At 40.1% G+C, this 10,000-nt stretch overlaps 1 protein-coding gene across 2 annotated transcripts in view; it reads right to left on the bottom strand.

Annotated features, from left to right (window-relative positions):
• dnajc10 (DnaJ (Hsp40) homolog, subfamily C, member 10) overlaps positions 1-10,000 on the bottom strand; it is a 55,738-nt gene that overhangs the window by 27,387 nt on the left and 18,351 nt on the right. For both annotated transcript variants that reach the window (XM_073473672.1, XM_073473671.1), the window contains exons 9-15: positions 9,303-9,346; positions 8,755-8,820; positions 5,380-5,445; positions 5,192-5,281; positions 4,964-5,074; positions 4,768-4,882; positions 1,159-1,286 (exon numbers count right to left, since the gene is read on the bottom strand). In XM_073473672.1, the coding sequence (XP_073329773.1) occupies positions 1,159-1,286; positions 4,768-4,882; positions 4,964-5,074; positions 5,192-5,281; positions 5,380-5,445; positions 8,755-8,820; positions 9,303-9,346 (620 nt within the window). The remainder of the gene's footprint in view (positions 1-1,158; positions 1,287-4,767; positions 4,883-4,963; positions 5,075-5,191; positions 5,282-5,379; positions 5,446-8,754; positions 8,821-9,302; positions 9,347-10,000) is intronic.

Genomic DNA, 10,000 nt, shown 5'->3' on the forward strand with positions numbered 1-10,000 from the left:
ACTGCTCAGAATATAAGTTACTTTTTGACCGTTTATATTTCATGCATTATCCATGTTAGGCTGAGACTAGACACGAGAACTGGCCCAGATTGCTAGATAATAGCTTGCCTTCTGCACATTTAGGCAGTAGAAGCATTATAAAATGCTTAATTTAACTGCACAACAGCTGCTAGCATTGACAACAAGGTCAGCAACACCTATAATTCATTATTAAAAATTATATAAAAGTCACATTCAAGGAATCTGTGTAGGTATGGAGAAGGCATCATCATTTTGAAACAGTAGTAACAAGTAGCATCCTGAGCAGGTGACACTAGAGCTGTGCGATATTACGATATATCGGAGTGCGATATAAAAATGTGTACCGTAGGATATAACCCTCTGTTGTTTATATCATAATTTTAACGTGTAGGCTACTTGTTTAGCACTGTTGCTACACTAACGTTAACGTACACTACGGTTGTGATTTAATACGCCGTGTAAAGTACAACTCGATGTCGGAATGACCGTTGGATATCCAAATTTTGAGTTCAAAACAAGTTCATTGTATGAAGGCGATGTAACTGCAGCAACGCTACTGCTTTGTGGTAGCATTTTTACGTCACCCGCAAGGACTCGTTTACGGCACCGGTCGCCCGGGAGTAAACAGAGGCAAAGCAGCATGGCGGACACGGAGGAGAGCGCAATGGAAGACGAAAATAATGTTACTAGTAACGTTACATCAGACGCGGATACAGAAGCAGAACCCAGCCGCGAGGCCTACTGGCTGTCCTACCCGGTAAAAGATCTTTATTTTTTTACATTTACATAAAAGCTTGGAATAGTTTTTGTTTACAAATTCTTATTTGTTGTGACAGTCCTGCAAAAAGTCACGAATAAAAGGAGAAAGTGCCATTCATTTGCCTTTCATTCACATGGTTATCAAAAATAGTGCTGAGATGTGATTGATTTGAACATATATATATATATATAATTCTAAGAAAAAATACTATATCGGGATATATATTGTTATCGGGATATAAAATTAGCTATATCAAGATATAAGATTTTGTCCATATCGCACAGCACTAGGTGACACAATTCCAAGTATGTGTGGGTGTGTGTGTATGCGTGTGTGTTGATCAATCAAACTTCTGACTGAAGCAGTAAGTTACTAACCGGAGCAAAGAAGTCAACCAGCCATGGCTCCTTCCTGTCTGAAGGAAAGTTGTCAGGTCTCAAAGTCGTCACATGAGCACGAACGCTGTCCCTTGCGAAAGCCACAATGTTGTATAAAACATCTTTACCTACAAGACACACAGATTACACAGAAAGTCTGGGTGAAGTGACTCACAAACAAATCAGACTAACTCCAACTATATTGCTAATCTATTAATGCTAACCTATTAAAGAATCAAAACATTGCTTTTAGATTCTACCAGAAGCTTGTGAATGACTATTGAAAGTGCCTAAATAAAGTGAAAATCGCACTGGGGCTTAGCATTGCACAATTTCTTACACTATTACTGGTCCTGTAATATTCATAAACTCTTATACTGGATTAACAACACAGGAGACGACATGGGTGGATATGGAACTTGCATCCTCTAAACTCTCTATGCATTCCCTGGTTTGTTCTCAACTCCCTTTGACTGCCTCTAACTTTACCTCAAACCCAGTGGTAATTAACTCTGTTAGAATCTGGATTCAAATTAGGAAAAGTCTAGGCCTTCATAGGGCCTCGGACCTCTCCCCCACTGTAAACAATCATCTGTTTCTGCCCTCTTGCTCTGATTAACCCTTTTGGACTTGGTTTGACAAAGGGATAACTAAATTTAAGGACCTTTACAACCAAGGGATTTTTATGTCCTTTTCTGAGCTCTCAAAGAATTCCGACTTACCTAATTCCCACCTATTTGTTTTTTTTCAGATAAGGTATTTTACTCAGAATCAGAACCCCAAATTCCCTCGTCCCCCAGAAACCCTGGTAGACTCTTTATTGGCTCTTGATCCTGAACAAAGGCGGCTAATTTCTAGCATTTACAGTCTTATCAATTCTACTATTGATAGCCCAGCGTCCAGCCCCAAGGATTGTTGGGAGCAAGAGCTGCGAACCACGCTGCCTGATGATTATTGGCAACAAGTCTTACGGTTGGTTCAATCTGTGCGAGGCACGGCCTCCTACAGTGTAAAGTTGTGCACAAGGTTCACTACACTAATTTGAGGCTATCTCGGATTTACCCCAATGTAACTGACTCATGTAATAGGTGCAAACAATCTCCAACCGACCATTCCCATATGTTCTGGTTCTGTCCCAGGCTTGCCACATTCTGGTCCGATATCTTCAAAACCATTAGCACAGCATATAATACTACTATCACTCCTGAACCTCTATTGGCCTTATTTGGTGCCCCCTTGCAGCCTATTACCACTAAAGTCATGCAGACTGTTCTTGCCTTTACCACCCTGTTGGCCAGGCGACTCATACTCCTTAATTGGAAACACGCTCAACCTCCATCTCACAACAGGTGGGTGAAAGAGCTGTTACTGTCCATTAGACTTGAATAGGGCTGTAATCTCCTAGTCGACTGGTCGATTTATTGGTCGATACGTTCTGGCTCGACCAAAATTCTGATTGGTCGATTTTTGGCGTGTTAATTCCATGCTGCTATGGCAGTGCGTAAACACGCAGCAGGTCCTCTCCATCCCAATGCTGTGTGTCCTGCATATGGCATATTTGACTTCATCAGGAGGAAAGTACCAAGTTCTAATGGGGGTGTTTTCAGAGCACCCCTGTTTCACAGGTAACAGTGTGTCTTCAGAACACCTCCCTTGTTTTCACTATTTTGGATTAGCCGAACCCACTACAGACAAACAGATTGAAGAACGTACTAGAAGGCCTAGGTCCGGTGGTTTGTTAAATATTTATTTATTTTTAAGCGTTTCATTTAGTCATTCCTATTCTACCATGTCAAAGACATCAGCAGTGTGGCAGCATTTTATAAAAATAGAAAATGGAAAAAAAGTCAAATGCAAAGTTTGCAAACAACAGTTTGTAAATCACAGCTCGACTACAAACATGGCATATCACCTAAAAACGGTAAGCTGACTTGTCTGCGTTAGGTTGCTCCGTCCGTTTTAAGTATATGAACATATCAGAATTGGCATATTTCAATGTTTTAGTCTAATAATCGTTTTATAACTGCAGGCGCACCCGCCCGCAACGGCAGCATCCCCTAGTTCGTGTCTCAGCCACGAAGCTGAGCTCCTGTGTTCAGTCTCGCTCTGTGCGAGGACACGCGCAGAATGAAATGATAGTGTCTGTGAATTATTCTAACATGACAAAACCATTGTCTAAATATTCCTCAACAGTTCTTGTGCTGATAACACTAGTTGACATAGTATATTTTTTAGGTATTTTATAGACCTCTCTTAAATCATATTGATATGCCTAACCCTAACCCCTAACCCTTTGGTCACATTTTCAGAGGACCTTTAATAAATGCAATATTTAGCCAAACTTAATGATTGTTTTTTGTGACAAAGTAGTAGGTGTTTCATTAATTCCATCACAAAAAAGCAGGGTTGTAGAAATCATTGGAACTCAAGACTGCCATGATATACATGGTCTTTACAAGTGTATGTAATACTGCTTATGCACAATACACAGATTTTTAAACACAGGTACACCCGCTAAGAATCACATATTGACCCCATTTTCACTTCAAGGCTTCTCGGTCCATTAACATTTGCAAAGTCTAGAAAAGCCACACAATTAAATTATTTTATCCCCATTCAAGTTAGCCACGCATTAAATCGAAAGTTAGCTGGCTCGGTCGGCGATCATGGTATTTTCATAGCAGGGAAGTGAGCGTTGTTGGCTTCAAAAGCCACTGAGCAACTTTCATAGGAATAAACGGGGCTCCGCCTCCAACGCCGTGTCCAGTAATGAAACATCCTTGAATAGACCACATCGCAAATTCCTTCTTTATTTACGCGCCACCGCCGGATGTTGAAAACGTGTTAACACTTTGTGCTGTGAAATTTAGCGTGTTTACCTGGGTCTTACGTTTAGATCAAAGCTGAGCTGAGCCAGGGTGATGAAAACCTGTGTCTACTGCAGAGTTAATTGACCCGGGTGTAAATGCAGAGTGTACACATTTGCACTGCACACAAAAGCCCAATCTTAGCAGGTTTAAGTGGGATTTTTTTCCCCCCAACACTGTCCATTGACCATTGTTAGGTCACTTTGTTCTCAACAAATTATACAGTGTACATTAAGAGACTTCCAACGTGAATAATTCGTTCATCAAGATCTGATGTGTGATTGAACTGTTCCCTTAATTTTTTTTAGCAGAATACATCTCAACATTAGAATTGTTTGTCAGTTAACGTTAACGTCAGTTAACTTGTTAACGTATAAACTGGCTGACCACCAATGAAAGAAAACCATGATGGTTAGCACTGCAGGTCTGTTGGAAAAGACAAACACTGTTAAGTCTCATTTCTACAGCATGGTACAGCTTGGCTCAACTAGGCTCACTTTTGGTACCAGGTATTTTACTCAATTTTGTTTTTGAAGTACGCCTTAAATGTAGGCTGGATTCATAGCTGATTGTCATGGTAATGCTGCGTTAAACTGCCGTGATATCATCTTTAATGTGTCACAAACAAACACAGGAACCGTTTTAACCAGTGGGAAAATTTCATCAAGGTGGTATCTCTAGTATACAGCAGAACGCATAAAGGTAATAGGACAGTAAGGTATGGTCTACATATAGTACTCACCGTGGTGGATCTCGAAGTCATGGATTCCTAGTCCTTTGAAGACAGCAACACAAGGTTTATGGATGAAGAGAGACTGACACAACTCTGAGTCTGCTATACAGTCGACTCTGCTGACCTAGAGAGAAAGACAGTCAGTTAGAATAAAAACAGGCAGGAAAAGAGAGATAGGTAGACAGATAGACAGAAAGAGTGGCACCTGTATGTGGTCATTTCGGAGCAAAGCTTGTAGCTTCTTGTACTCATTGGAGGTGGAGGTTCTGTCTCCAAACGTAAAACTCACCAACCAGCGATGATGGGTGAGCTTCCTCTGGAGACAAGAAGTTACATATAATTAAAAGGATGTAAATTTTGGCATGTATTGTAGAGTTCTGATATGTAACTAAAGCTCTAGGGTATAAGAGTGTGTGTTCTGTAGTGTGTGTACCTGGAAGCTGTCACTGGTCAGCAGTTGCAGATCAGGTAGGTGGTTGATGACCTGATTGTAAATCTCTTTACTGTCAAGAGTGTTCAGCCACTGGAACATATGGACATTGAGTCAGTGTGCAGTGCTACACACAGTACTGAGATTACTATGCTGTCTAAATAGAAGCAGTCATGTGTTCGGTGTATTACCAGTACACTGCCTTTTTGATCCAAAGAACTCCCAGGTGGGAACAAAGCAGTCGCTCCAGTGGTCACCTGCAATACAGCAGAAGCATTAGAGAATAATACTAATACTGCAATAAGTAATGTACCCTTACCACTAACACTACTACTGCTGTTACTGCTGGGTATATCAGGGATGCAGAATTTTTCCACCAGTTAATAAACTTGCGACAACACCAGTGTTACCATTTACAATCTACAAAAGAAGCCACTATCTGAGATGTATTATTGTGCTAACGCAAACCCAATATTTCCTACTGCTGTAGCTTCCCATTAAAAGCATTTAAACGTACATTATGTAACTTTGGCCACTTTGGCCAGGCAAGCAGAGGGAAGGAGCTGCTCAGCTGCTTAGAGCTAGAGATTTTGATTAGAGCCAGACTGTCTGGAGAATAAACACCTAGAGTCACTTCGGATTCTGCTCTGATCCAGCACCATTTACTGGCAGGAAGAAGGCTCAGGGATTACTTTGAAAAGTTTGGGATTAAAAAGTGGATATTATCTTCATTCCTGTGTGTCAACCAGCTGCAGCAGCAATCGCTGTGCTGACCTCTCTGTGTTTTTATTCTATGTTGACTGCTGACTGGAGCTGGAGGGGAAACACACTACCCTTCTTACTGCTTTTCCACCAAAATTAGCGTGTCTACATGGGGACACCTGCTAAAAATAGCCTATTGGCCCCATTCTCACTTCCCGCAGGCTACGTTAAGAACGTCACTGACATCACGTTTCACGTCATGAATGTGCTAGAAACACATGTGCTGGTAACAGAAGAGAAAACAACAATAGACCCATTGTGAAAGAAGTTACAAAAGATGACTAATTTCATGGTCATAATTTGAGCCATCCGGTCCATTAACATTTGCAAAGTCTAGAAGAGTCACATGATAAAATTATTTTATCCCCATTCAAGTTAGCCACGCATTAAACCGGAAGTTAGCCGGATTGGTCGGCAATCATGGTATTTTCATAGCAGGGAAGTTGAGCGTTGTTGGCTTCAAAAGCCAAAAGTTGTACGTCACCGTTTTATGTCACGAATCAGAGTCGTCACATGAGCCTGAACGCTGTCCCTTGAGAAAGCCACAATGTTGAATTTGAATTTTACACAGAAAGTCTGGGTGAAATGACTCACAGACAAATCAAACTCCAACTCCAACTATATTGCTAATCTAATAATGCTAACCTATTAATGAATCAAAACATTGCTTGTAGATTCTACCAGAAGCTTGTGGATGACGAAAGTCGAAAGTGCCTAAATAAAGTGAAAATGGCCAATCTGACATTTAACCAAATACCAGGATTATTGTATGTATATTTTGACCCAACAGATTTAGTCACATTTTCAGAAGACTTATAATAAATTCATTATTTAACCAAACTTCATGAGTGTTTTGTTGTGACAAGATAGTATAGGTAGATAAGGCAGATGAAGTCAAGCCTTTTTGGCTTCAAAACGCCACTGAGCAGCTTTCATGGGAATGAACGGGGCTCTGCCTCCAACGCTTTGTCCAGCAATAAAACATCCTTGAATAGACCGCATCCCAAATTCCTTCCTTGTTTACGCACCACCACCGGATGTTGATAATGCTTCATCACTTTGCGCAGCAGAATTAAGCGTGTTCACCTGGGACTTACATTTAGATCAAAGCTAAGCCAAGCCGAGGTGTTAAAAACCTGGGTCTACTGTAGATTCAATTGACCCTGGTGTAAATACAGAGTTTACACATTCCCACTGCACACAAAGTCTCAATATTCCCAAACCTTCCTTCAGGAAGAGGTTGGAAGAGCCAATATCTCAGTCAGAAATTGTTGTAGCCATTTCCACAATGCAGTCAGGCAAGCGTCCAGGTCCCAATTTTTTTTTAAATTTGGCAGAATTTTTTAAGAAATTCTCTCTGCTACTCTCCCCACAATTGAGTTCAGTCATATCTGAATCCTGCAGACAAGATAACCTTCCGCTATCGATCTCCAAGGCTTGTATCACTCTTATTGCCAAAAAAGGGTAAAGACCTAACCGAATGCACCTCCTATAGGCCTATCGCCCTCATAAACATAGACGCTAAGATCTTAGCAAAGGTCCTAGCTCGTAGACTAGAGAACATCCTCCCTACAATTATATCCAAAGACCAAACCCACTTTGTTAAAAGCAGACACTCCTACTTTAAAATACGACCATTCATTTATATCATTTATTTGGCCTCTGAAAAAGTCCCTGAATGTGTTGTTTCTCTTGATGCAGAGAAAGTATTTGATCATGTTGAATGGAACTAACTATTTGCTGTTCTGGATGAATTTGGTCTCAGACCGAACTTTTTCAAAAGCGAGCTTTTTCCCATTAATAATGGGAAAAAGCTCGCACGAGCACGATTTCATATATATATATATATATATATACATATACATATACATATATATATATATATATATATATATATATATATATATATATATATACACACACACATATATATATATACACACACACATATATATATACACACACACATATATATATACACACACACATATATATATACACACACATATATATACACACACATATATATATATACACACACACATATATATATACACTTTATATAATTATTATTATTATTATATCCAACACAATTAGGTTTCCATTCTTCCCTGCCTGTTGTTCTCTCTCTGTCAGTCAGTCAGTCTGTCGCTTCATTTGTGTGACACACTATAAGTACAGACAGTGGCCAAGGACGCACATCCAACAACATCTTTGGTCTGGCCTTTGGACATTGCCGTCCAACAGTCCTGAGTGGCAGCTCTGTGGCCCCTTTGTGCCGCTATGAACAAAGTCCCCGCCACCAGTACCAACAAGAGAGTAGTGCCACTTATGTTTTCCCACTTCAAGCACTGCACATTGAACAGATAATTTTCCTCTACTGGCAAAAACACAGGAAACAAGGCTTATGTTTTACCATGAGCTTCTTACAATGACACAGACTTTTCAACACAATCTCGTGTGAAGACACCTGATGTATCTCTCCTCCACTGACCAGAAAACACACTGGCGGCTGGGGGAATTGAACATTTTAAATTAAAAAATTTAGAAATCACTGTATAGTTTTGCTGGTGTTGGATTCTGGTGCTCATTGCATGTCCAGCGATGCCATTATTGTCCATGCGCACATTGTTTTGTCGATGCTGAAACAGTATATCATGTAGCCCTACTATATACCCAACTAGCAAAGAATCAGGTGAGGAAAATGACCGAAAAACTGACGAGTGAGTATTTGCGATGAATAAAAACATGTTAGCATCTTACAGTAGTAGTATGAGTAGTATAGCAGTAATGCCAAGCCTTACCTGGAAACTCTCACAGAGCTGTTCCTGTGAGGTGCAGTCCATCCATCCCACCTTAACAAGACCGTCCTACAGAACACATCATACAGAAAACAGTAACTCGCATTAAACTAACTTGAATTTTAAATGAATCTGAGTTTATTTCTCACACATCTTCTGCTGATTGTGCATGTTGGAGTCATATGCGATGAACATTAATTGAATGGAAAAGCAAGTTTTCTGTTTTTTTCCTAAACAATGCCATGTGCTACCTTGACTCTAGAACCTTGAAAGATCAATAGACCTGTTTCACAGAAGACATTTTTGCTTGCAAGGCTCACTGGGACACATGGACAGAGCCATAGTTCCACATTGTTTCACCACTGCCTTCCTGCTGCACAGATTCAAAATGTCGGCTGTGAAATTAGTCTATTGCTGTTATCTGTTGACAGCTGTGTCAGACAGCTCCTCACAGCATATCATCTTTACTGCAAGAAGGTCAGAACAGTGGTAACAAACCTGGGTGTGTTTTAATTTCTTATGGGCAACCCTGTGCTAATAATAGTTCTCACCAACATTCCAGCCACTTTGTGTCTTGTTGTTGGCTCGAGGCAATCTGAGAGAGAGAGAGACAGAGAGAGAGAGAGAGAGAGAGAGAGAGAGAGAGAGAGAGAGAGACAGAGACAGAGACAGAGAAATATTAATGACCTTTTAATTGTATTTATTTCACTTTTAATTTCTATTTTGACTTGAATTTTATTATTACTTATTTACTATGACCAAAAAATCCTCCATACAGAGGATGCTCTGAGCGCTCTGAAACTGGAACTGTGAATTTCTGAACGACACATTCTGACTCAATGTATGAATGCACCAAATCTATAGCTTAACAATCAAACTAAATCCAGCACTGAGGCAGCTTCTCACAGATTTTTTTCCTTTAGAACCTAACTGCAGTGACACAATCAGAAAATATTTTTCGCAATGCCGCCTCTTGCTCTCTTCATTCACTCTGTAGCTCACTCGACCGCTGCTACTCTGTTGAGTTGTATATCGATAAAATCCTAATGATACCCATCCATAGCCAGTAATGTTGAGGAGAACTGTATCTGTATATACACTACCTTTCACAAGTTTGGGGTCACCCAGACAATTTCATGTTTTCCATGAAAACTCACACTTTTATTCATCAAATGAGTTGCAAAATGAATAGAAAATATAGTCAAGACATTGACGAGGTTAGAAATAATGATTTTTATTTGAAATAATA

Source organism: Pagrus major, chromosome 9 (assembly GCF_040436345.1).
Source record: "Pagrus major chromosome 9, Pma_NU_1.0".
In the NCBI taxonomy this organism is placed as follows: Eukaryota; Metazoa; Chordata; class Actinopteri; order Spariformes; family Sparidae; genus Pagrus; species Pagrus major.